Source organism: Megalobrama amblycephala, linkage group LG8 (genome assembly GCF_018812025.1).
Source record: "Megalobrama amblycephala isolate DHTTF-2021 linkage group LG8, ASM1881202v1, whole genome shotgun sequence".
NCBI classification, from domain to species: domain Eukaryota; kingdom Metazoa; phylum Chordata; class Actinopteri; order Cypriniformes; family Xenocyprididae; genus Megalobrama; species Megalobrama amblycephala.
Window position 1 is genome coordinate 6252086 of NC_063051.1, and position 27569 is coordinate 6279654.

Here is a 27569-nt window from a genome sequence, read left to right on the forward strand (position 1 = left end):
TGACTTTAACTTGGTTAACAGAGCTGAGTCAGTTAAGTCAGTTTACTGGCAGTGACACTGAAATCTAACACTTCTTTTACAGTAAAGGCCCTAATAAACTGATATAAATCTTTTTAAAACAAGTGGCTTAAATTAAAGTACAGCTATATTTTCAGACACTGCCTCGATTTTATCTTGTCTGCTATGCTTCAATCGATAAAACTTGCTCTGTAAATGGTGTGTAACAGTATTTCCTTCAACAGTATGTGGTCACAACAGAGTTCTCTTTCTATTCTTCTCAGCAATATATCTTCCTCCTACCGCTTCCGTCAGTTATAACGCGTCATGACTGTAAGTAGCACGAAAGTTTGCGTTGGCGGCTCAGCAATCGACGATGGCTCTCAATCTCCCTTCTGTTATTTTTATGCGATGGACATCCTTCAAGATGCAGGTGTGAGCGGGATGCAGGACACCAGAGCGGTGAATTATGCCGTTGCCATGAGAATGGACTGATCGAGGCACTTTTTAAGGTACGTGATGCGAAATGGAAACCATCCTTTAGAAAATTTTGTTTAATAGACTAATTATAAACTTCCGTATTGTGTATGTGTGTGTGTAGAAGGCACTTCAGACTATTTGTAACTCCCTATTCACTAATGAATAATATACACGGCATCTTTAGAAGTGAAAGTGATATGTTAATGTGGTTACTCTATCGAATGTGATTGCTGCTTGCGCGTGATTTCCTTTATAACGCAATCTATCTTCATGTAAAGTACGAATGGAGAGGGCGAGAATACTGCAGGGTTTGAGTATATGATGCTTAATTTAGGCGTCAACCTCCAGGAAGTCAAAACAAAAGGTTGGAGGGGGTTTAAAAAGTAATATTTTACATATAGGCTATGTTTCAGTTTTGCTTCTAAACATTTTAGTAAGTACAAAAGATAGCCAGGGGGCGTATTATCACCTTCGGTAAAAAAGATGCTGGGGAACAGAAATCGCGTAGCAAAAGTAGGCTACAGCGCTCGAGCAATTTTAGTAACATATTCACAAACATATTGAAAAATAAAGAGCCATTGTTACTGTAGTAGCCTATAGTTTTATTAATTTATATAAAACAAAACTAGGTTTTGTAAAAAGTCTTTCATAGTTCATCAATTTAGCCCCCCTTAGAATGTAACCATAGCAACAGTGTTTGAGGACTTTTAGTCAGGATCTTCTTCAGAAACATTGGCCAAACATAAACCCGACCATTGTCATTATTATATATTTACATAATTTAGATATGACTCATTGATAGCTAGAGGTGTAAAAAACAATTTGGGTTGCGTGAAACTTCATTTATGTGAAACTTTGCGCACAGGTTAGACCTTATTCAGTGCCATGACAGGAAAGCGAGGCTGTTGGGATGGACTTACCGTGTTTTCAATGACATCCGCTGTGAAAAAGCTGTATAAAGCTCAGTCTTCCACAGCTCATATTGTCAGGAGTTTTTTTGTCTTCTTAAATTCCTTTTTCGTCAGGAGAACAACCCAAAAACACATTAAATAAGAGTACAACCCACTGAAGAGATGTAGCTAAGTTATTTCTTCTATCCCGCACAGCCAATCCCGTTAAATATCAAAGATGGCGCTGCTGTGAATAAGGTCTATGACCGCCACGCTGATTATTATAAAAGTTGGTCTCTATTTAAAAATATTAGCCTCTATAAAAATAATTTTGAGGTATATAAAAGTAAAATGCTACTTAATTTGATCTGTGATTATGCATTTTAAATGACAGTCCTGGAATGAATCAGAAAGTTCTATCTCTGCAATTAAAGGTAGGGTAGGCAATTTCAGAGCGACTAGCAATAGCAAGCTAGCTTTGAAAGCATGAGATCCCACCCTCCTTTTAGAGCGCTCTTACCTTCAAAACACATGAACGCACTCAGAAGAGTTTGCAAAGCGCCTCAAAACGAGACAGAGACAGCGTTAAATTACCTCATGTCTCAAAACACATTAGGAACAATAATAATAAACGTAAACAACTTACAGAGCTCTTGTACCACCTGACTGCTGCAGGGTGCACGGAGGTATGGAAATACATGTGTTCGGACTGAGCAATTATTGTACAATTTTTTTTTTTTTTGGTCCTTAGACTTCCACAGAAGATATGTACATGTTTTAATATTTAAACCACTTCTATTATTGATTGCTATCAGGATGCGAAGAGAATTCCAACTGAATTCCCAAAAGCATGTTTCTCGAAACCATAGTTCAAACGAACATTCGCAAACTTATGTGATTGGAACGTCAGCTTAGTTTCTTGTTTTTATGACGTGGACTTAATAAATCATCATCTTGAGCAAAATAAGCAAGCTGACGTTAAGTACAATGTATATATTTTATTTATACAAATGTCATTTACATATTTTAGTTTACCAAGAGATTTTAAGCACCGTTTTTGAAGAGTGTGCATGTGCGTACATGCTCTGGTGCGTAAGAACGAGTCTATGATTGAATCTGGAAATAAAGCAAAATAACTGAGAAAAATGAGAATTAGTCCTCAGATGCAATGTCCGTAATTTATAGCAAAAATCTAGCATTAATTAAATCTAAAATTGATTCATTTAAAGAAATGATTACTCTTGTACCTGCGTGACATCATTCACCAACATGGCTGAATGACATGTTTGCAACAATATGGTTTTGAGAAACAGTCGTGACTAGCTTGATTTGTTCAGCAATGCATCGTATTATGGTAGTGAAGCAGCGAGTTATGTCATTGTACGGGAAACACAGCCCAGTATAACAAAAAGTGTTTATAAAACAAATTGCTTACCCTACCTTTAATCTAGCATTAATATATTATATGCATTAACATCATGATTTTCTGCTTTGAAACATGTGAATTATGAAAAGTGCTAAAGTCTACAAATAAAAATTGAACCAATTTTGTTTTTATATATATATATATAAAACAAAGTTTGCACAAAATCAGACCATATACATTTACATTTGAGAGTGCTTTCAATATTTGTTTACCGTTCTATTTTTGTAATCTATTTTGCTGCTTAAATTTTACTTTAAAAATATGCAAAAATGTGGCAGATTGTTTTGGTTAAATAATCCTGTAAGAAGTGCTTTCTCATTGTAGGTGGCCACAGAGATGGAGAGTCCTTCGAAGATTGAGAGGCGACAGGCGTGGGCGCAAGGCAGCCACCGCAAGTTTACCGTAAGAGATGCAGAACACCGCAGCCCAACAGCAGAACAGCAGCCTCATTTCTCTCTCCAAGATGACGTCTTTGTGGATGGTGAGCATCAGGTTAATGTTTAACATTCAGCAGTGTCAATAGCTCTATAAAATGGAAAGAAGCTGCATATCTCATTTCCTCTTAACCAAGTAATTCAAAGCTCCATGCAACCAGAGCAATTAAGCGTTTATTTTGTTATCTAATAGAACGATGGTCATGCAGTCCAAATACTTTTTGGGACTATTGTATGCTTTATTTAGTAAAAAAGCAAAATAATCAGATGTGCAGCAATGACAATGCTCAACAATAGATTGGGAGGTTTTATATATATATATATATATATATATATATATATATATATATATATATATATATATATATTATATAGTATCGCAGCAATTTTGAATCAGGCCACTTCTAAATTAAGCTCACATTATAACTGCTACTGTGAGAGATCAAGTATAGACCACAAACAGAACATGGTTACCACCAGATAAACTCTATTTCCAAAACAGAAAGCTCATTTACACCTCCCTCTCTCTCTCTCTCTCTCTTTCTCACACACACACACCCATTCTCAAACAGACAGGCTAAGATCACTATGTGCGTCTTTATTTTGTTTCCACAGGATGCTCTGCAGGAAAGATTGAAACCTGGCTCCAAGGTTGTGGGTGAGTGTTTGTGTGTCTTTCTATAAAAGACAGTCATTGTGTGTCAATTGTAATACAATAATAGCAAGTGAGTGGAAAACCACAGATGTTCTTGAGATTGTTTTTTGAAGGTCATGCAGGTAAAAAAAACAAAAAAACATTAACCTCTGAGGGTCAAAGACCATGTTTTCAAAAGGTACCTGCACCTGAAAGCTTTTAGTGCAAAATATTTGAGCGACATTGTTTTGCTCTATTTATAGATTATGCTGAGGAAGAATCTGTTTTCAAATTTTCCCTTTCTGGTCAGGAAACGGCAGAAAAACTTGACATTATTGTTATTGTTTCTCATTGTTTAGGCTTTGCAAGTTCCTAGAAAAGCCATAAAGAAAGTGTTTTCAAAAGTATTTCAAAGAATAAGGATCAACACATTTTTTCCAGTCTATTAGGAAATAACTTTTTAACATCAAATGCACATGTAACATTTACACTCTTAAGAAAATTCAGGTTCTTCGCCTTGTAACAGCCCTTTTTGGTGCTAAATAGAAGCCTTTTTATAAGGTTCCATAAAGAACTATGCTTTGAAAGTGCTATATACGACCGTAATGGTGTACTTAATTTTCATTAATACTATATTGGTATTATTAATATTATTCTCATATATTATTTATTAATATGGTTTTTTACCGCTCTATCTGCAAGGTCTTATAATATCTTGTAGCCTCTTTGGGTATAAAAAAACCCTCTCACAAACCTCTATGATGCCTTTACATCCATCATTATGTGTGTACTCTGAGTGACAGTTTTTTTTCACAGGATTTTGGCATGTGACAGCATCTGACATACACAATTGAGTTTAGAGTTACAGTGTGTCTCTTCCAGTTACAGTGTGTCTCTTCCCCCCATTGACTGCCATAGTCATATTTTTTTCCTTACTATGGTAGCCAATGGGGAGCGAGATCTGCTTGGTTACAAACGTTCTTCCAAATATCTTCCTTTGAGTACAACAGAACAAAGACATTCATACAGGTTTGGAAAAACCTATGACTTTATATCACTTTTCCCTTTTAACATTGAAAAGGACTCACATACTGTCCATTTTTTTTTTTTTTTTTTTTTTGCTAATTTTGGCCTTTATAAACATAATTGTTTAAACAAATGGAAGAGACAGACTGTAACTCTAAACTCAATTGTGTATGTCAGATGCTGTCACATGCCAAAAACCTGCGAAAAAAAAACCTGTCGCTCAGAGTACACACATAATGATGGATGTAAAGGCATCATAGAGGTTTGTGAGAGTTTTTTTTTTAAACCCAGAGGCTACAAGATATTATAAGTCCAGACCATAAGATATTTTTTTTGTGACTAGGTATTGTTTATTTAAAAAGTAATAATTATAAAAAATCTAACAATATGGATCATAAATTAAATACCTCTGTTACTTGCTTAGTGGAGAAGAGAAGTATCCTTAAACTGAACATGTTCTGTTAAACTAAAAAGAGAAAAAGACATGATTTAATGAGACATGAGTTAAAATATAGAGATTTTATGAAAGAAATCGTTTACCTGTTGAAAGTGCGTTGACCGTCAGTGTAATTGTATGGCCATTTCAGCATATAAAGGGTTCTTCAGGATGACACAGTTCTATGTTACTGTGTAAAAGAACCTATAAAGAACCATCTTTTTTTAGAGTGTAGGTTATTGACTTGTAATTATATTCTGCAAAGCCTGTAAATTAAATATCTAATCACATTCACAGCAGCAGTATTCAGATGCGAAATAGAACAGAATGAACAATGCTTGGAAAACGAGTAATTCTGGCTTCTTAAGACTTTTGTCACTGTGAGAAGCAGCAAAAGATGTAATAATCTATCATTTTGACATTTGCTTAATAAGGGCTACCGGTACATACTGCAACAAGGATTGAAAGACGTCCTATGTGCGTGTGTGTTTCTATTTTTATCGCAGCATTTTACTGCATGCCCGCAACCCGCCCACAGACCTTTGCTGATTCAGACTTGATAAAAGTGAATTTTTCATTTGTATTTCCTCTCTCTCTGTTTTTTTTTCTCTCCATCTTATCTGTAGGAACGAAGCCAGTCTTGCCAAAAGCAGTCACCTAACAACAGGTAGGATGAGGGTGAAGCAAGTTGTTGGATTTTTCTCTGTAAAAGTAGTTTTTGACTCATAATATGAGTCAACCAAAAGAAGAACTGCAAAATATCTGTACATATTATGCAATGAGTAGGCCTGCACAGAATCTGCACACACATTGGTACATCTATCATTGTGAGGACATTCCATAGGCATAATGGTTTTAATTTACATTTAATCATTTTGAAGATGCTTTTATCCAAAGCGACTTGCAAATGAGGAGATGAAAAAAAGCGCTAATGATATTCTCTATATGAGCCAATTATATTCTATATCCCCTATACCCCTGAGCATAACGTTCTGCATTTTTACAGATTTAATAAAAAATGTTTGGTATGTTTATTTATCGATTTGTATTACGAGGACTTGTGCTTGTCCTTATAATGTAGGTCAAACCAGCCATTTTTTTTTTTTTTTTTTTTTTTTTTTTTACATTTTACATGATGATTGTGTATTAAACTCTATGTAATTCTTTGTATTTAAACAGCTGAAATGATCAAATTAGCAAAAGTGTTTAATAAACAAACATGCAAGAGGTGGGAGATGTGTAATGAATGATGTCCGTTAGAATTATGCAGAAATTGGTGATTTTTCGAGACCTTGGCAGGTGCCGATTCTCTACAGGCTTTTCAGTGTTTAATGACTAATAGCTAGTTGATCACACCTTTGCGACATGTCTAAATCTTCATAAAATTGTCAAATGTAACTCTACAGGACCTTTGAGGATAGGCACCAGCTTTGAGGATGATCTGAGTCTGGGTGCAGAGGGTGAGTAGAAGCAACACAACAGCAACAGTAACTCAGGTATAATGACAGCCGGAAGTGTTTTAACAATATAAAAGAACACACACATCACCTTTAATGAGCAGTTCTCTTTTAAAATTTAAAATAGTATAAAAATAGTTTCACACAAACTGAACCCTATTCATGGAATTTATTTTGTTTGCAACCCTCAATGCATTATATTCCATGTCTGCACAACCTATTGACCAACTGCTAATTAAAGGCAATTTTGTGCTAGACCATTGTGCCGCCACAATGAATTTTGAACAATGGGTTCTTTGTAATGTCAAACCTCTTTCTTGAGTGACATCCTTGTACTTGTCAGTAAGGGTCTCATAATCAGTCTGATGGCAGTGATTATATACTGTATGAAGAGGAACTGCATTTATGTTTGAGAACGAACCTCCCCTCACTCTCCAGCACACCTTGTTTATTATAATGAGACACTGTTACAAAATCTCTACATCCGGAAACACATGCACAAGGCCAGATACAGCAAGTAATGAATAAATGGTATTTTAAGAGAGGGGTGTTTTTATTTTAAGCTATACACTACCATTCAGAAGTTTGAGGTCAGTAGGATTTGTTAAATGTATTAAGACTGATGCTCACCAAGGCTTCATTTATTTGATAATTTTTATATACAGTGTATAAACAAAAGTATTTTAATATATTTTAAAATGCAAGTTATTCCTGTGATGGCAAAGCTGAATTTTCAGCATCATTACTCCAGTCTTCAGAGTCACATGATCTTTCAGAAATCATTCTAATATGCTGATTTGGTGTTTAAGAAATATTTCTTCTTATTATTATCAATGTTGAAAGCTCTTATTGTTTCTGTGGAAACCACATAATTTTTTTTTTCCAGGATTCTTTGATAAATAGAAAGTATGAAAGAACAGCATTTATTTGAAACAGAGGTTATACTGTAACTTTTGATCAATTTAATGCATCCTTACAGAACAGAAGTATTAAATTCTTTAAAAAATATTCCGTATTAATTATACAGTAATCGGTATTAATTGCAGAAAAAAATGTGACCCCAAACATTTGAACGGTATTGTAAGTACATAATGTTCTTTCCTTCACTTATACCTGCTATTTTTTATTTCCCAGCCACTGCATTATATGCTGCATCAGGTGTGCCACATTTTAGGTGAGAAACAGGTCGACTTTGCCATATTATTAACTCTCTGGCTTGGGCTTTCTCATTTATGCTTCTAAATCCATTGTTTCATTGTATTTACATAGACTGTTTGTGTATCAACAGCACTCCTCAACAGAAGCTTAACCTGCCATTGTTCAACATGGGCCAAAGTGTCGCATCCAGTGCCTTCTCAACCACTACCAGCAGGACTGCTTCCAGGTAAGGGCATGGCTGAGGCAAAACACAATAGACCAAATAATACCTCATTTAGCTGGCCTATTTGATGAAGGTTTCCAGCTTATTGCTCGAGAGGGAATCGGCAAAACTTTTCCTTCACTGTGCACTTTGCTTTCATGCTTAAGATGTATTTGTTCTTCTGATGAAGGTGAACTGTAAATGGTTTTGGTGGTTACAAATGCAGAGTGATGCATGAGGAAGTAGTACATTTATGCTACTCGCATAACGACCTGTATGTGGAATATGTGGCTCTCACTAATAAGAAGGCCAACATGGAAACTGCTCACTTTTTTCATATTTTCTTAATTGTTAATTTCTAACATAAACAAAATTCCTTGGAGTGACATACTTCCCTGTTGGTATCTGCAGTATGTAATTATGCAAATTATTCAACAAATAAACATGCAAGGGAATGTGTAGAACTTTGTGCATGACAGGCACTCAATTCCATGCACATCTACCTGAAACAATTCTCACATGATTTTTTTTTTTTTTATATATATATCTTTCACTTTTCATATCTTTCAAATCATTCAAATATCATTCAAAAATCCACCAGTGTGTCTGAGGTCCTCCAGATGCGTGCCGAAGATGCAGAAGAGACCCTTTTCCAGCTGGGTTTCGGTTGTGAGGAACCACAGGTGACCGCCCGCATCCCAGTCCGCTTCTTCAACTTTCCATCCCAACTCAGAGGCATCAATTTCCGGCTGTTCCTTGAATCCCAACTCACCAGGATACGCCAGGAAGACCCTTGTCTTTCATTAGCAAGTAAGGAATCAGCAGAGTTACAGAATGTTTCTCCTACTACAACTTTAGAGACATCGTCACATTCGTTCTCCTGTTTCCCCACAGGTCGTTTCCGACAAGTTGAGGCATTGACGGCAATGGCGAATGCTTTCTATTCGCTGTACTCCCACGTGTCCCGAACGCCACTTCAGAAGCTTGCGCCACCCCAGTTAACCTTCTCTTCCCCAATCGTGGAGAGGACCATGTCTCGAACCAGTGTCCGCAGTGAACCACGATCTCCTGTTGAAAGACTAAAAGACACTATCTCCAAGATGTGCTTGTACACGGGATCCCGTGGCTCGGACTCCACATCTCCAAGCAATTCACCTCGCAAGCGTAAACACAGTCTGTCGGGTGTAGTTGAGAAAAGTGTAGAAAATGATGAAGATTTATGCCTTCAAATGGAAGTAGAAGACTTGGACTGGTTTACAGAGAGCAAGAAAGAACTTGAAGAGAAGGCATATGAGGAAAACACTGAAAGGACTGATTATTTTGATCCTATACATTGTCATCCACTATCTGAGATGGCAAATGAAAACGTACATGACCTCAGGCATACATTAGCAGAGTGTACACCTTTCCAGGAGCCAAAAACAGACATGGACACGGAGTCCAAAGGTTGTACCCTGCGTTCTGTTCTCTCGAATAGATCCGATGTTACCGTGAAACCTGTTCCTATCGTTACTCATGATATCATATGCCCTCAGGTTGTTGAATATGTCAATCAGGCACCTTATCGCTGCCTACACACAAACAGTATGGATGCCAAAGACTCACCTTTTGCACACCAGATGACAAATAATTCTACCGTAAGACAATCTAACGCAATGAATTTACCCAAGTCGTTATGTCAGATCACAGTCACTGGATGGGAGGACGACACCACCCACCCCAATAGAAACGCTCAGGAGCAGTGTTCACCCAACATCAAGAGGTACCTAAGCCCTGTAAAACCACTAAACCTGAGCAAACAAGGCAACTCCTTTGAGCTGGAAGAGGTACGTTATCTCTTATCATTTTTTTAATGTATTTCATATCAAGAGCAAAAGCCTGCTCACATGAATCTCCCCTAAGACGTCATTAACAGAATATTACTCAACTCTTTATTGCTGAATCCACCTCCAAACTTCCTCTTTGTGTTCCACCTCTGCATAGAGATTATAATGCAGCTTGTTGCCAATTTTAATGCTGCAAGCATTTGAAACATTACTTTTTACACTGTTACTGTTGCGCATACTTTGGGTCAGGGATTTGAACAAACCCCAAACCGTAAAGTGACAGAATTCAGTCATCATATAGTCCCTGTTTACATGAGGGAGGAAGACACATCCCCGTTTTGTCCACTTTCAACTATTTCTGTCCTTATTTCTTTGAGGGGAGGGTCTATAAATGAATGGGGTTTTTCAGATCTTTAGATCTAATGGATGAAATAAGCTCATGCAACTTGAGTCTCTAGCTGACAAAGTTTAAATCCCGTCTAGTTAGCGCGGTTCCCATAATGTTTATGCATTAAGTCAGTAGGTGGAGAGTAGGCAGTCTTTTGTGATTGTTTGAGCACTTTGGACCACATAAGCAAGGTTTGACCACTATGAAAGCAATGAATGAGTTTTCGACTATCTCTGGAAGTGGTCAAAAGTGGACAAGCTTAAAATGTTTTAGACCCCGTTTACACCTGTATTTAGCGTTGTCCACTTGTGATCCGCATTCAAAATGCATTTTAATACCAGGTGTAAACAGGGCCTTACTCTCATGTCTTTCCAAACCTTCTGTAGAACACAAAAGAAGATATTTTGAAAAATGGAGTGTCTATTTATACAGTGTAAATAACGTCCCTTGTTGGCAAACACTATTTACACCAGCTCTGCCCACTAATGTCTGGTTGGGCCACTCAAGTTTTAAAGGTGCCCTAGAACCAGTTTTTACAAGATGTAATATAAGTCTAAGGTGTCCCCTGAATGTGTCTGTGAAGTTTCAGCTCAAAATACCCCATAGATTTTTTTTTATTAATTTTTTTAACTGCCTATTTTGGGGCATCATTAACTATGCACCGATTCAGCGTGCGGCCCCTTTAAATCGCGTGCCTGTTTTTCTGAGGTCTTTTAAACAAATGAGATTTACATAAGAAGGAGGAAGCAATGGAGTTTGAAACTCAGTGTATGTCTTTTCCATGTACTGAACTATGCCAAGGTAAATTCAATTTTTGATTCTAGGGCACCTTTAAAAAAAGATGCACAGAATTCAACGTCTTCAGTGGTGCAGCAGTAGCGAGTGAGGCTTGCAGACCTGACTTTTAATGCGATCGACGTGGGTTAAAATCCGCCTTTTGCCGAGCTCGCATTTATTTTCAATAAAATTGAAATAAACTGAGAATGAGTGTTTAATAATATTAAAAGCGTTTATTGGGTAGGGATAGGGGAAGGCATAAGGAGGGTTTTAATTCTCCAAATAAGGCAGCATCCATTTACTAATTTTAATAAATCATTTACACTATGATATTATTGCATCCTGTTAATGTACAAAAATACTGAGGTGCAAATAGCATCTGCCAATATAAACTATAGATAGCATCTAATTACTGTTTACTCTTTTTTGCAAAGAACTGATACATTTACATGGTGTCATTAGAATCTATCGCTATTTTCACCTAGTGTAAATAGCATATTGCTAAGAAAATGCTGCTATTGTCACTTAGTGTAAATAGCATCTATCACTAAGAAAATATGCTTTTTTCACTTAGTGTAAATATCATCTAACAGTGCAAATAGCTGCTGCCTTTGAAAAATGTCCACAGAATGAAAGTCATTGTGGCCGAATTTTGATTTTGGACCCCATTGACTTTCATTGTATGGACGAAAACAGTTGAAACATTCTTCAAAATATCATTTGTGTTCCAAGGAAGAAAGGTTTAGATAGACACGAGGGTGAGTAAAATGATGACGAAGCTGAAGTGTCCCTTAACGTATTCAATTGCGTTATGCATCTCATCCACGTTTGTGCTTCAGACATAAATGATGGCTCCAACTTATAATTTACCCTTAATAAATGAACAACAATAGTATCATAGAAACTTTGGTGTTGGCTTATTTGACTTGGGCTGGTAAGCAACATGCTAAAAACCACAAAGAATACATTAGCAACTGCTTAGCAACCTAACATTGAGGCAGTAGGTTTTGTAAAATAAAACCGCACTCACATTATCCTCTGACAATTTTCTATACTGTTGCATCATGTTGTGGCATGATCATTAAGTATAGCTTTTCAATTCAGGTTCACAGTGCAGAGGAAGAGGAAGCCACTTCATCAGAATTCTGCTCCACAGTAACATTGTCTGTTTCATTGCAGCATCCCAAATGTAAGTAACATGAGCAGTCTTTAGAAATCATGAGGCAAATTTCAGCCATATAATTTGACTAATTCTTTATCAGTTTAGTAAAGCCAAGTCTGCTGAACAGCTGTTAATCAGCCATACAGTGTTATCACCAAAAGCAAAATCACCCATACGAGCTCACAGAAAGCAGCATGTGTTAATGTGGTGAGAGAGGGTGGTGGTGTTTTGCTCACTTGTTAAAAACACATTGTACGCGGTAAAACGCAAAAATTTGGTCCAGCTGATCTTGTCTGCCTTATCGCTAAAACATTTCAGGGAAACAACCTGACAGGAAGTTGCAAGAAAATTTGCATACTATCATTTTTGTTCACAGAAACAGTTGAAAAAGAATTGGGTGTCTTCTTAAATTCACCAGTTTTCTCACACATGTATTATTTCTCTTTCATAGCGTCGCCTCTGCGAGGGGACAGTTTTCAGTCGGACAGCAGTGGATATGCTGAAGAGGATGTGCACCATTCCCTCTTCACCCCAGAGAAAACATAACATCAAAACTTAGGCTAATGAAGTAACACAAAGCGTGTCTACTAATACACTTAGAGTCAACGTGAAATGGTGTTTGCAAACTCATTTTTGCTCAGTGCTCATTTTTACTCAGTGCTTTTATTCATCAGGAATTGATTGGATTGACTTTATCTTTGGAATATCCTGTACAGATGAACCATGCACAATAAGACCAGTGGCATATTTTAAGATATGTCAGTGCCATTGTTTCGTCACACCAGTAATGTTTGAAGCAAAGCTTTTCTAAGGCACGTTTATAAAAGCAACTTAAATGCCCTAATTGAACTAAGGCCTAATCCTGGCTTAATCTAAGACCTGTCTGTGAAATGGAGCCATAGTGGTGGCTATGTTTATGCAACTGGTCCGTGTTTACGTCCGAACGCCGGCTCAGTATTGGCTGACGCTATTCACACGAGTACCATGACACATGCGTGTGATGCTGATGTAGGAGCCGGCCATTACTGAGACGTCTTTAATACCTTTCTGGACCTTGAATGATGGTAATAATGTTGATTTCTATGGGGGATTAGAGAAAAAAAAAAAAAAAGCTCTTGGATTTCTTTAAAAAAATATCTTAATCTGTGTTCCGAAGATAAAAGAACTTAATTACTTAAAGGATTAGTTCACTTTTAAATAAACTTTTCCTGATAATTTACTCACCCCCATGTCATCCAAGATGTCCATGTCTTTCTTTCTTCAGTCGAATAGAAATGAAAGTTTTTGATGAAAACATTCCAGGATTATTCTCCTTATAGTAGACTTGAATGGGCACCAAACAGTTGAGGGTCAAAATTAGTTTCACTGCAGCTTCAAATTGTTCAAAACGATCCCAGATGAGAGATAAGGGTCTTATCTAGTGAAACCATCGCTCATTTTCTGAAAAAAAAAAAATTGTTTTAACCAGAAATGCTCATCTTGAACTAGCTCTCTTCTTCTTCTCTATTTGAATTCCAGCAGTGTAGACACTGCTAAGTGTATTACTGCCCTCCACAGGCCAAAGTTTGAACTAATTGTTATATACTATTGAACTATCATATTGCATATAAAAATTAGTTCAAACTTTGGCCTGTGGAGGGCAGTAATACGTGTCTACACTGCTGGAATTCAAATAGAGAAGAAGAAGAAGAGCGCTAGTTCAAGATGAGCATTTAAGGTTAAAACTTAAATAATTTTCAATTTTTTCAGAAAATGAGTGCTGGTTTCACTAGATAAGACCCTTATTTCTCACCTGGGATCGTGTTGAACAATTTGAAGCTGCAGTGAAACTAATTTTGACCCTCAACTCTTTGGTGCCCATTCAAGTCTACTATAAGGAGAATAATCCTGGAATGTTTTCATCAAAAACTTTCATTTCTATTCGACTGAAGAAAGAAAGACATGGACATCTTGGATGACATGGGGGTGAGTAAATTATCAGGAAAAGTTTATTTAAAAGTGGACTAATCCTTAAAGGACAAAAATTTCATTTTTGGGTGAATTAACCCTTTAATGTTGCTTTTATGTTGACTTTAATGTATAAACGAACAGCCTACAGTGATAAACATTAACTTCTGGTTTTGAACTAGTTTTATTTGTGTTAGGCTTCTCACTGTGTGCACTTTTTGGTCTTATTCTAGAGATAAATAAGCTGCAGTACATATTGCCTTTATTTGTAATTCCTAAATGGTAATAAATAATTTATTTGATGAGTTTTGGTTGACTGGTGTGTTATCAGACAAGTTCCTTAAGTTGAAAATGACCCAGAAACCCTATCAAAAAAATTACTGAATTGAATACAAACATTTTGAAACTCAAGACTCGGCTGTTTTGAAGTTTGAAACTCTACACACGTATGTGAACACAAAGCAAGTGGTTTCAGCTTTTGAACCAGCATGTCTTATCAAACAATTACTATCACAATGCAACTACAAGCGATATTAGCATAAACATTCTTTTTCAGATCAACTACTGACATTGCAGATATTTGAAAACAACTCTACTGCCCCCTTGGGGTGCGATAAGGCATGTTAAGTAATTACAACAGGACCACGTTACACTTTCTAGCAATAATACTGTTTAGGATAAATAGAATTTGCTAAATGACTAATTGCCAAAATTAATACACAAGATAATGTCAATTTCAACAGTTTATTGTTCAAGATAAAATATCCAATAGATTACCCAATTTGGTAGAAATTACATCTGTAGTCACAGTACTACTGTTGGTCATATATACCATTATACAGAATATGAACATTACAGAGTTCAATTTTTGCCAGTCTGAATGTAATGATGAAGCCTGGGAGGCAGAAACAATTACACAGAGGTAGATATTTAACACAAACTGTCAGGCCCATGAAATGATATAGCCTCAACGGTTGAGAGAAAAAGACTTGATTTTACAAATATATTCTACGAGGCAAAATAAATGTTAAGGAATAACTTCTAAAATATGAATTTAAAATAAGTATACAAAAGTGAAATATTTACAATGTTTAAAAAAAAAAAAAGTCATGCCATCAGTTTTAATTTCATCAATTCATCAAGTTCACACAGCAAAGTATGTACGCTATAATTTAAATGAAAAAAGAAAAAAATTCAGAGGGAAAGTTAAAAGTTGAAGACTTCTGGGCAAAATATTTGTGGAGAAATAAATATGAATTTCAGAAATAAATTCACTATTTTAGTCACATGGAACACCTGTGAACCTTTGTCCTCAGGTTTCAAATTAAGTGTACCCTGTCTTTGTTTGGAGGCACTGTGGAGCAAGGGTACACTTTTTTGGTGTCATATGCAATCAGTACGTCCTCCAACTGGGTTCACACCTGGTAGCAGTAAAAACTCAACACAGGGGCCTTGCAGACCATTACACTGCATCTACTGTGTCAAACAAACAAGCCCCGCCACAGAACTGGTGGAGGAAGAGTTAAACTTAAAATCACCTGATTTTCCTGTAAAAGTTATAGGTGAGCTGTTACTGTGACTTATTTCCCCCCTGCCATGATCTTGAGGTACTGAAGGGCATTGTGGGCAGCACTGGCACGTGCCGCATCCAGGCTGGAGGCAAATCCATGGCAGACGGTAATCGGCTGCGTGGACAACTCCACCAAACACTGGTAAAGGCCGCTCAAACTGCGCTCCTCTGAATGAACAAAAAAAGTCCAATTAATAGTCAATTTCTAAAAGACATCTGTCTTCAGATTCAGAATCTGAGCAAGCACCAAGGCTGGTTCTTGCTTTGCTTATTCACATGAGTAGAGTTGTTAGTGGTTTCATTAAAACACCTAAATGATTTGACGGGCTTGTTAGACTAGCCTTGTATCTCACCTATGTCCAAGTAGCTGATGTCAAAGCGTTGTTCCTCAGAAAGTTCACGAAGGAGAGAACAGAAATTGGAGTCATTGGAGTCGGGCTGGCCGAGAGGATGACAGCGCAACTGTAGGATTTTCTCTCCAGCCGAGTTCCGCAGAGAGTCCCATGTGCAGCCGAGACCTTTCGACTTCCCTCCCTCTAGTCTGCCGCCCATTTGCTGTTGAAAAAAGATTCATTTTTAAATTATTGAAACCACACTGAAATTGAGACTACAGCATAATCCCCATTACTAAATAATGCACATCTTACAGTACTGAAGGTGTCATCTTCTGCTTCGGCCTCATGGCTGCTACGCATGTCTACTGGTACATCATGGATACGAGAGAGCATCTTTGCTGCTGCGTTTCTTTTAGCAAGCTTTTTTGATGTGCCACTACCTTCAAAACAATATAACACAAATAAGACATTCAATCCTCTGAATGGGTTGCATATTTAGAAATACTGACTAAAGACAAAAAAAGAAAAAGACGTACCTATCTCAACAAATCTCTCCACCCTGCAGGTCATTGTAAATTCTTTGCGGTGTGCAGGTCCAGATTCTTGAGTGACTGTGTACTCAGGTAAACGCCAGCCTTTCTGCACTACTAGTTCCTGTGGAAATTGTATTTTATTTTGCATTATTTTTTTATGGCTAATTCTTCTTTACAAATAAAAAAAGGTTGGAAAAGATATATAAAAGGAGCAATTTAATGGGTTAAAGATCCTGTTAAAGATTTTTATAAACCAGAAAGAGGAAAATGACCCTGTCGCCAGTACTGACCACTGCAGACCGGGAACACCCCACAAGAGCTGCAGTTTTGGTGATGTTCTGACCCAGTCGTCTAACCATCACAATTGGGCCCTTGTTAAACTCGCTCAAATCCTTACGCTTGCCCATTTTTCCTGCTTCTAACACATCAACTTTGAGGACAAAAACTTCACTTGCTGTCTAATATATCCCACCTACTAACAGGTGCCATGATGAAGAAATAATTATTTACTTCACCTGTCAGTATTTCTATATTTTTATTTATACACTGCCCTCCAAAAGTTTGGAAACGTGGGGTTTTTGGACAATATTGGCATGAATCCTTTTTAATTTGTGATAATTTTGCACTGATAAGGGACAACACAAACTACGAAAACATATTTTATTACATAAACAGTTTATACATAGAAAAAAACTTAAATTTTGGATACATCAAAATATCCACCATTAGCAGCTATATGACTGAAACTGGGTTCTAAATGGTTCATTGTGTTCTAAACTTAATTGGCAACTGTTGAAGCTATTAAGGTGTGCTGACCCAAAAATCTTTTACAAACCTGGGCCAAGTTTAAACCAGTAACTAACCAGGCATTACAGCTGGCAAAGGGGCATGTCTGACTTTGACATGTATATATTGCCATTATTATGTAATCAAAATGAAAATTATTATTGCTGGTCTTCAATGATATGTCAAGTTACTTTAATGCATCTGCACCAGAAAAATGGGATGGATTTATGCTGATATCGTACACTTTGCCAGGGGTGTTTCCAAACTTTTGGAGTTTAAAAAATATAATTATATATTACATTAATTATATATATATATACACACACACACAGAGCTTAAACTGGAGGCACGCCCTGACATTATATGATTCCGACATTGGCCTAAATAGATGGTGATCATTAAAAAACACGAATATCAAACTATATTATGCATGCTTAATTGCTACATCAAAAAGCAGCACACGCAGACCTATTTTCTTTGACTTGTAATATATGAAGTACAAAGCATGTACAAAATCTGCAGTTCAATGAAGGCCAAGGGTCTTGATCATGATCGCTCACCTGCAAAGCTCCAACTGGATTGCACTCAGCTTGTTGTGTTGAATTTGATGATTTCATCTCTGACTGAGAACTAAAACACAATGATGTAAAGACAGAAACTTCTTAATTTTTTGAGTATGCCAACTTTTTACTGCACTTCATATAGTGCATTTTCTGTTCAAATGGACTCTAGGCATAAAATCAGATCTTTACCATTCTCCCTCCATATCAATCCCAACAAACCCATCTCCCTCCATTCCATTTCCTCCGATCCCTCCCAGCATTCCTCCTTTCAGCATTTTCAGGGCAGCCTCGGCGGCTTTGTGCTTGGCAGCTTTCTTGCTGGGGCCCTGGCCGGTGCAGCTGATGTCTCCCACAGACACGCGGAAGGTGAAGTTGGGCTGGTGGGCCTGACCCTCAGCCTTCAGCAGGTCGTACACTGGAGTCTTGCCTATCCGCGTTCCATATTCCTGCAGCAGACTGATGGGCGTCTTCCCGGGGTTCACAGCCAGCATTTGCTCAATACTGTGAACAGAGAAACACATGGAGAAGGAAGTTACAGTCTAATGCACTTTTTGCACGATGCAATTTATAAAATAAAAAATGTTTTGATAGACTTCTTCAGTCTGTACTGGATTCAGTGTGCGGCCACCAACCTTCTTGCTCATTTTCAAGTCTAATCAGACTGTGTCAGATTTCCAGGTAAGACAATATCTTTCTCTCAACAAATTACACAAAACTAGGTATGCATTGCCACCCTGTGTTAAATAATAACATTACAAGCTTAAAGGGTTAGTTCAGCCAAAAATGATGTCATTTATTACTCACCCTCATGTCGTTCTACAGCTGTAAGGCCTTCGTTCAACTTCCGAACACAAATTAAGATATTGTTGATGAAATCGGATGGCTCAGTGAGGCCTCCATAGACAATGCCATTCAAACTCTCAAGGTCCATAAAGCTACTAAAAACATATTTGAAACAGTTCATGTGAGTTCAGTGGTTCTATCTTAATATTATAAAGCGACAGAATACTTTTTGTGCGCCAAAAAAACAAAAAGACTTTAACAAATAGTGATGGGCCCATTGGGCCAATTTCAAAACACTGCTTCAGAGCTTTACAAATCGCATCAGTGACTCAGAGCGCCAAAGTCACGTGATTTCAGCAGTTTAGCCGTTTGATAGGAGATCCGAATCACTAATTCGAAACAAAAGATTCATAAAACTCAGAAGCTTCATGAAGCAGTGTTTTGAAATCGGCCCATATAGATAAGTCGTTATTTTGTTTTTTTTGGCGCACAGAAAGTATTCTTGTCGCTTTATAATACTAAGATAGAACCACTGAACTCACATGAACTATTTCAAATATGTTTTTAGTACCTTTATGGACCTTGAGAGTTTGAATGACATTGCTGTCTATGGAGGCCTCACTGAACCATCCGATTTCATCAACAATATCTTAATTTGTGTTGCGAAGATGAACGAAGACGACGAAGGTCTTACGGGTGTGGAACGACATGAGGGTGAGTAATAAATGACATTATTGTCATTTTAGGGTGAACTAACCCTTTAAGTAAAATTTATCTATCAAAATATCGAGATGCCAGTGATTCAGCTTCATATCTAGATAATTATGTAATCATGTAAAATCACAATTTTTGTCTTGAAACCTATTGAGCTGCATTCTGGGCATCGTTAATTCGAATTATACAGTCATACTGATGATGAGAAGTTTAGACTAGGAGTCGTTGACCTTTTTTGACCAAAGAGCCATTTTTTATATTATTATTGGTTAATGCATTTCTAAAACTTATTTATTAAAATGTGATTAGTTTAATGAATACAAATTAGGATACCATGGCAAACCAAATTAATAAAAAACGATAAAAGCATAAAGCTGTCACGAAGGTATATAATTACAACATAGCCTAACTGGATGTTATTTTAATGTATAAGCTACATGTATGATAAAACTATGACTTGACGTTGTTACGTTGTTTCTGCAACAGCTCCAGCTCTCTTGCACACGAGTGAGTGATTTCAGACACAGCAACGAGAGTCGACTCCCCATCACTAGTGGTGTGTGTCCTCGGTAGTAATGTATAATGCTTTAGTGTATAATGCTTTAATGCTTTATAATGCTATAACTAGTGTATACGTTTTCCATCTATAATCATTTACAAAGTCGGCAGGTGTGTATGATGCCTAGTGTTTAAAATTGTTTCGATTTTAAAAGTCGTGCGGTGCATTCCAGTTTTTAGACAGTGATTCGAAGAATCGATTTTAGTGATTCGAATGTTCTAATCAGTTCTCAGAGCGGTTAGATTTAAAATGTGTTGAAAGGCAGGAAACACATGTTCTGTTTGTGCTGCCATTTAAAAAATGTATTACAAAATAATAAAAACAACTCTGTTTGTCGTGGTCATTTATGAGCTAAAAGCCGGTGAGTGATTCATTTTACCTGGTATACCCAGAGTTTCTCTTGCCGTTATCCGGGCTTTTCTCGTCGTTCATTCCCTAATAACAGATAGAGAGCTGACTTGTTTCGGACTGCAGAAACCCCCCGAGATGACTGTAACCCCCCTGATATCATTAATATGTTTCCTTGCGGGGAGGACTGAGGCACGAGGAGACAGTGAACCCCTCTCTCGCACACCGTCCCGCATTACAGAACACAAATGGACTGACTTATGAAGTGTACCACAACAAGAGCGGCCATTATCTTTCATAATAAAAGTCTCGACATTGACGGATGCCACAAAGCCCGTCAAAAACAGGTCCGGGTCATTTTTCACCGTAAATAATAAAGAACATAAACAATTTTCATTTTTTAGCGTCACTAAGATGATTAAAAAATCATAAAAATCATAATGTAATGAGACCCATCATTGAAGATGATCTTCTATAACGCATTCATTCACTCTTTTACTGTCTGTAACTTGTCTCAATGAAACAAAGAAAAAAAAAGTTTCTAACCCGAGGAAATTTGCCTTCAAATTCTGCCTTTCTCCTAATACTAAATGTTTACTTATTTACTTTCTGTATTTGCTAAAATAGTGTATTTGCTATATTGAATTCATCAGGTTTAGATCACTGTAATGTTTCACAGCTGTTGTTGCTAAACAATTTGTTTTTATTCATATTTAAAGTGTTAAAGGATTAGTTCACTTTCAAATGAAAATTGTCCCAAGTTTACTCACCCTCAAACCATCCTAGGTGTATATGACTTTCTTCTTTCTGATGAACACAATCGGAGATATATTAATAAATATCCTGACGCATCCGAGCTTTATTATGGCACTGAGCGGGATCATCGAGTATGAGCTGAAGAAAGTGCACTCCACACAGCTCTGGGGGTTATAAAGGTCTTCTGAAGTGAAGTGATTTGTGTAAAAACAAAAATCCATATTTAACAAGTTATGACGTAAAATATCTAGCTTCCGCCACCTTCCGTATTGAACTTACAAAAGAACTGAACTGGAATCGTCAGTTAAGCTTTTTCCGTAAGTTGAATACGGAAGGCAGTCTGGCAGATAGATATTTTAAGATAAGATAGATATTTTACACTTATTAAATATGGTTATTTTTTATTACACAAATGCATCGCTTCACTTCAGAAGGCCTTTATTCACCTCTGGAGCTGTGTGGAGTATGTTTATGATGGATGGGTGTGGATGGAGACACTTTCTTCAGCTCATACTCGATCCCGCTCACTGCCATTATAAAGCTCGGATGCATCAGTATATTTATTAATATACTGTATCTCCGATTGTGTTCATCAGAAAGAAGAAAGTCATATAGCATAACCTGATATTGCTGAGTTCAACATGTTCCTGGGTCAACATTCAAATCAACCAATCAGATTTGAGGGACAAGTTTACAGATTATGTCAAGTTTAGGCTTAAAATCATGAATTTGTGCTTCTACATCAGTGTTATTCATCTATCATTTCCCTGATTTTTGGGATAACGTATGGGTAGGGTTAGGTTTAGGGGTAGGAATAGGGATAAGACTAAATTTTCAGACTAGAATGTTGTCCCAGGATCAACAAAATATGTTGACCCAGGAATGCATCTAACTCAGCAATATCAGAACGTGCAGTCATATACAGCTAGGATGGCTTGAGGTTGAGTAAAGCTTGGGGTAATTTTCATTTGAAATAAACTAATCCTTTAAGGCACCATATGCATACCTTTTTGGTATTATTCTTAAATCTTAGTCTATTCTCATTTATCACTTCTATCCCTGGTCAACTGTAGATAATCAAAATGTAATTAGCAACATCTCTTGCCTTAGAATTGTGGTTTGCTTGAGAAGGGCACAACACTTCTCGTCTTTCAGGCATTTGATGAGCTCAAATCAGCACTATAGTTACAAATGGGACACACATGTCCCCAGTGCCCAAAATCAGCGGCACATTCCTGAACCCCTGACCTAAGAGCTACAAATAAACACACACACAGCACGTTTCCCATTTCAACAGACAACTTAACTCCAGAAGAGAGGCAGGGACAGGGAAATGGTAAAAAACATAAAAAGCCATTTTATTCAAGCGACACTCCTGAGGTTAATGAGCTGGCAAACCACTGTATGAAAAACGCTACAATTCTTTAAATGTGTAACCTAGTAAAACAATATCAACCCTCTCTAGATTTCAGTGTAAACAGAGCAATTCAAGATTTTAAGATATATCACTAGAAAAATTCATCATTAGATTTGAAAAATCGCTGCTAGGGTTCAAAGTTCACTTTTGAGTACAAAGTAAGACTGAGGAACATTTCAACAAATGTGAAGTATCATGTTTCACATAATTAAGTGGGGAAATGGGATAATGTCAAGTCCTCAGAAAAGTCTTTTATTTTGAAGCATTATCTCATAACTTAACTTTCATTGGCTGAAATGTCTTTTTCATCTAGTTCTTCCACAATGTCCTCAACAGGTTCTTCTTCCTCAGAGTCTTGCACATCTTCTTCAACTTCTTCCAAGTCTTTCTGCTTCACAGTTTCGTCTAATGGCTCCTGCAGTGCCTCCTCCTGACTAATATCTTCGACTTCAACCACATGATCTTGTGAGAAGTTCTCAACAGCCTCAGCCATACTCACGTCAATTTCCATCTCCTCCGTAGAAGTTAGGTCTTCCTCAGGAAGAATGCTTTCTGTTTGCTCCATGACAGTTTCTTCTTCTTCGATTGGAATCTCCTCAGTTATTTCATCCACTTCAGTTAGTGCTTGCTCCTCAAAAACATCTCCATCCTTGACTTGAACTTCCTCAGGTATTGCATGCTTCTCAATAGCTTCTTCTTCCCCCAGGACTTGAACCTCCTCAGCTGGTTCTATCTCATCAGATACCTGCAGCTCCTCAGGTATTTCATCCTGTTGAGTTACTGCTTCCTCCTCAGCTTCTTCCTTGTGCAATGGAACCTCATCAGCTTGTTCATCTTCTTCAGTTACTACTTGCTCATCCTCTTCAGTTACTACTTGCTCATCCTCTTCAGTTACTTGCTCCTCAGATACATCTTTTTTGACTTCAGCTTCCTCAGGAGTTTCATTATCAACAACTTGCTCTTCAGCAGGTTCTTCTCTGTGGAAATGAACCTCCTCAGCTGGCTCTTCCTCCTCGGGTACTACTTGCTCCTCTTCTTCAACATGAACTTCCTCGGCTACGGTTTCCTCCTCAGTAATGGGTTGATCCATTTGATCCTTGATTGGAACTTCCTCTCGAGTTTCTGCTTGCTCCACTTGCTGGTTTTCTACTGGAATATCTTCCTCTGAACCGGACTGCTGGCTTTCAGATAACATCTGAAATACACAAAGAACATTGTGCCAAATGGCAAAATGATCACATATGGAAAACACGAAACAGTCAGTAATATACCTGACTCTGGACGACCTCAAGTTGTGAAGCAAGGTGAGAGTGAAGGCTATGAGTACTCTTCTGATGGTCCTCCAGACTCCTACGGACAGCCATAAGCTGCTCCTCAAGAGCTTGGGATCTTCTTGTCTGTTCCATCTCCAGCAGATCCCTGGTAGAGAGAACAAATAAAGACGAATCAGGAATAATCAGTATCAGTAACAACACTAAACCGCTAAAGAGAATCCTGATTCCACAAAACCCCTACTCACTTGATGTCTATCACCTCTTGTCTGTTTCTTTCAAGAGCCTTCTTGTTTTTACCAAAGTATTCCTTCAGGCTTCTAAGTTCCATTCTTTGTTCCTCCAGCTCAGATGTGAGACCCTGTACAGTAGACATCTGCTCGTCGAGACGTGATTTGGTGACCAAAACAGCGTCTGTGAGCCCAGAAATGGTAACAGCAACCTCAGAGTTAGCAGTGAAGATAGAATTAAGCCTCTGCTTCAGAGTTTCAATCTCTTCAGTCTTATTCTTCACCACTGCATTCAACGATGCAGTGGAAACAAACTCCTGCTGGAGCTCAGAAAGTTTGCCATTCATTTCAGACTGAAGAGACCAGACTTGGCTTTGGAGATCATTCGATTTGATTTTTTCTGAGGTGGCCAGTGCGACGTCTGCCTTTTTTTGGGCCTGCGTGTAGGCCTCTTCCAGTGCTTGTAGACGCTCTTCAAAAACACCCACATTGGCGATCTAGATATATAGACAACATATTTGAATTGCAATGAAGTTCAAGTATTCATCTAATCAATATGCAACATATTATTAAATCAGCCATTCCTTGAGCCTAACTTAGCAGCCTCTGTTAGTGTTGGCTCAATTCAGTGTTATATTAATCTACAATTGCAATTTGCATGTGAAAATTCATCAATTATACATTCAGTCTACAGTGTAATTCAGTTATCATTTCATACAAGGCCACAGTGAATAATTTAAGATAAAATAAAAATAAGCTAAATTTATAAATGGCTCACACGCTCTGTTGTCAGTGGTATCGCCAGCCAGTTACACTACTAATCATTTTATGATTCAGTTGATTTTCAAGAGGAATGTATTATAAAAACAATGCTGGTGTCGATCTTTAGATGATTAGATAGATACCAAGTTTTTTAAAGAAATCTGTAATTAAAATGTAAACTTTTAATTTTATTATAATTTGATACATTAATATTATACATTTGAACAGCACAAAACCACTGACATTTTAAAGCATCATGATGTTTTAAAATGAAGTTCATATGTACCCAAAAATGCCACGTGGTTACGATTAACCTCTCACTTCTCCAACTGACCTGGAAAGATTTCCTAGAGTGTTTTCCACAAAGGGCCTATTGAATGTAGTTGCTGTAAACCACTGATATTTAAAATAGTGACATTTCCTTTCATTCAAATTATGTTCAAATAAACTTTTATGAATTTACTAATTATACTAATTTTATATGTTTTTACAATAACTTTAGGCTAGATTTTTTGAAAATGAGAACTTTAATCCAAAGTTACTGGTATGATGGTACTGGTACAGCATTTGGTACTGCAGTTCTAGAATGAAAGAAAAATGCTTGACAATTGTAAATGAATGGGTTACTTTAATACATTGCATTTCTGATCACTACTAATGCAGTGTTGACCACCTTTCAGATGGAGGAGTAATTTAAATGTTTATTCATATCTTCACTTTTACATGCTGGTTTGAATTCCATTTGTATAATGTCCTTTAAACAGTCAGCCTGGCAAAAGGAAACATGATCCTGCTCAGAACAGACTATTAATGGCCTTGAAGCCACATGACACAATTCAGCGAATGGAATATTCAAAGGACACATGAGGCATGCATTCAGACTTGTCAATATTAAGTATTTTACAATCAGATAACTAATCATATAATATGTACACCATAATATATAAACTTGAGCAAGTACTGTGTGCCTAGTACAAAATGTTCCAATGCGCACAAATTGTTTTCCTGTGCGTAAAATGAAGGAAACTAGCATCTTTCATAAAGTTAATTTATAAAAAAGAAAAAGAAAAATGAATTTCTTATATTTATCACTTGTTAACTAAATAGTGAGTATTTCAAAATCAAATACCTGTGCATTACCCATCCCCAACTGCTGTTGGAACTTGGTTATCCTAACTTGCATTGCATTGACCGTCTCTGTTAGACTGTCGATGGTTTGCTGTTGCTGGCTGGAGAACCAGAGTGCAGTTAATCCCCCGACAGCGAAAATAAAGATAACAATGGCAGGGAGCGCATATTCTTTAAATCCCCTCTGTGGTGTTACAGATGGCGTCTCCAAGAGCAGCAAACTGTCGTCCTGTTTATTGTTGCCTTTTCCTTTGCGCTTGGTCATCTTGGCTTCGTGGAGGATCTGCACTGCAGACTGTAACACTCCCCCTTAACTCTGATTTATTCAGTGATTATTGCTCTACCAGACCTTACGCTGTATTGGCCCACAACGACGGAGAACAATCAAAAGTGAACTTTCAAGCACGAGGACCGTGAGTAGGGGGCGTTGCGCACTGGAGGCGGTCTCAGTTTCATGGCGCTGTGCAGCACGTACTATAGCATACTTACCTAATGTTCTTAGAGAGAATTACTTTAAATAATAATAATAATTTATTTATAATATTTCATCATTTTAAGTAAAAAAACAAAAAAACAAAAACTTATTTATTTAAATGTATTACTTTTAAAATAATTTTATAATAAGATTATTTTTTGAAAATTGTATGTTTAGGTGGTGGCTTCAAATACGCATTTAGGCCTATGGGTTTTCTGCCTATTCCTGTATATGAATTGCATTTTCTTGCTTTTTAGTGTGTGTATAGACAGTATTTATTACATGGTGCAAAATAAACTAAACTAACTATACTAATAGATGGGTCGATGACGTGACAGGTCTTTTTTTTTTTTTTTTTGTCCAAAAGCCTTAATAATAATAAAAAACAAAGATATGATCCAAAGTATGTAAGGTAGTACAACTAGATCTCTTTTATTGAACCCAAAAGGTTTTAATTATTATAAAGGTATTTTAAAGATTTTTAAGTTTCAACAGATCATTCGGTTTAACTGTCCAAAGGTCAATACAGCCATTTTATTGGTGATTAAAATATCTTAAAATGTAATAAATGTGTGTGTGTGTATATATATATATATATATATATATATTTTTTTTTTTTTTATTCTGGCATAATTTTATAACATCATATATTAACAGTGCAAAATGGTATTAAAATTATCTGTAGAAGTCGTCGCTTTATTATGAGAAAGAATGTCTGGAAAAATGAATTTCATTGATGTCATTTGGAGTAACCAATATAAAGGGACCATTTTGGATCAAGTCATGCAGTCAGTGTCATGTGACAGGATGTGACATCATTCAGACACCTGCAAGGGACCACATGGTCATGAAGCAAAGTTACTGCTCTCTTTTAACTATTTGAAAAATTTATGTTTTCACTTGCTCATACACGTCACGAAATATCAGGTCATTCGGTAGAATTTAAATTTTGGTTAAACTGAATGACTTTTTTGGTGACAAATTTTGTCCATCTTGTAAAAAATGACAAAAGCAGTGTTAATTGATTATAAAAACCACATGATCTCATTGTTAATATTAAATAAAGCTTCAAAATTAATTATATCTCAATTACACTTTT

The 27569-nt window shown here is 36.9% G+C and overlaps 3 protein-coding genes across 4 annotated transcripts; 1 reads left to right on the forward strand and 2 right to left on the reverse strand.

The window, feature by feature from the left end:
- The first annotated feature begins 301 nt into the window (after window positions 1–301).
- Window positions 302–13500, forward strand: tespa1 (thymocyte expressed, positive selection associated 1). Of its 2 annotated transcripts, XM_048198930.1 has the most exons (11): window positions 302–509; window positions 3118–3274; window positions 3843–3885; window positions 5950–5990; window positions 6730–6783; window positions 7915–7954; window positions 8069–8164; window positions 8742–8950; window positions 9035–9966; window positions 12236–12320; window positions 12745–13500. In XM_048198930.1, exons 2-11 carry the CDS (start codon window positions 3130–3132, stop codon window positions 12837–12839), a joined length of 1740 nt encoding a protein of 579 aa, XP_048054887.1. In that variant the 5' UTR covers window positions 302–509; window positions 3118–3129; the 3' UTR covers window positions 12840–13500. The 2 variants fall into 2 exon arrangements, with proteins under 2 accessions (XP_048054887.1, XP_048054888.1); XM_048198931.1 differs by lacking the exons at window positions 12236–12320; window positions 12745–13500 and having other exon boundaries at window positions 9035–9586; window positions 9676–9777.
- A 1470-nt stretch (window positions 13501–14970) lies between these two features.
- tarbp2 (TAR (HIV) RNA binding protein 2) lies at window positions 14971–20707 on the reverse strand. The gene is made up of 7 exons (XM_048198933.1): window positions 20463–20707; window positions 18217–18528; window positions 18025–18094; window positions 16682–16799; window positions 16458–16585; window positions 16164–16365; window positions 14971–15978 (listed from the first exon to the last, which is right to left on the reverse strand). The coding sequence occupies exons 1-7, from the start codon at window positions 20513–20515 to the stop codon at window positions 15821–15823; spliced, it is 1041 nt and encodes a 346-aa protein (XP_048054890.1). The 5' UTR covers window positions 20516–20707; the 3' UTR covers window positions 14971–15820.
- A 1812-nt stretch (window positions 20708–22519) lies between these two features.
- zgc:66479 (uncharacterized protein LOC327541 homolog) lies at window positions 22520–26448 on the reverse strand. Its single transcript, XM_048198934.1, has 4 exons — window positions 25997–26448; window positions 24124–24602; window positions 23876–24023; window positions 22520–23799 (listed from the first exon to the last, which is right to left on the reverse strand). Exons 1-4 carry the CDS (start codon window positions 26258–26260, stop codon window positions 22882–22884), a joined length of 1809 nt encoding a protein of 602 aa, XP_048054891.1. The 5' UTR covers window positions 26261–26448; the 3' UTR covers window positions 22520–22881.
- Window positions 26449–27569: the final 1121 nt, after the last annotated feature.

What these genes read in the sequence shown, in the direction of transcription:
- tespa1 (XM_048198930.1), top strand. Translation starts at nt 3,130, where the DNA reads ATGGAGAGTCCTTCGAAGATTGAGAGGCGACAGGCGTGGGCGCAAGGC. An exon ending in TCAGGTGTGCCACATTTTAG is followed by an intron (nt 7,955 to 8,068) that starts GTGAGAAACAGG and finishes GTGTATCAACAG; the next exon opens with CACTCCTCAACAGAAGCTTA. An exon ending in CCCTTGTCTTTCATTAGCAA is followed by an intron (nt 8,951 to 9,034) that starts GTAAGGAATCAG and finishes GTTTCCCCACAG; the next exon opens with GTCGTTTCCGACAAGTTGAG.
- tarbp2 (XM_048198933.1), bottom strand. Translation starts at nt 20,515, where the DNA reads ATGAACGACGAGAAAAGCCCGGATAACGGCAAGAGAAACTCTGGGTAT. An exon ending in AGAAACTCTGGGTATACCAG is followed by an intron (nt 18,529 to 20,462) that starts GTAAAATGAATC and finishes CTCTGTTCACAG; the next exon opens with TATTGAGCAAATGCTGGCTG. An exon ending in ATCCAGTTGGAGCTTTGCAG is followed by an intron (nt 16,800 to 18,024) that starts GTGAGCGATCAT and finishes CAATTTCCACAG; the next exon opens with GAACTAGTAGTGCAGAAAGG.
- zgc:66479 (XM_048198934.1), bottom strand. Translation starts at nt 26,260, where the DNA reads ATGACCAAGCGCAAAGGAAAAGGCAACAATAAACAGGACGACAGTTTG. An exon ending in TGGGGATGGGTAATGCACAG is followed by an intron (nt 24,603 to 25,996) that starts GTATTTGATTTT and finishes CTATATATCTAG; the next exon opens with ATCGCCAATGTGGGTGTTTT. An exon ending in TTGAGGTCGTCCAGAGTCAG is followed by an intron (nt 23,800 to 23,875) that starts GTATATTACTGA and finishes TGTGTATTTCAG; the next exon opens with ATGTTATCTGAAAGCCAGCA.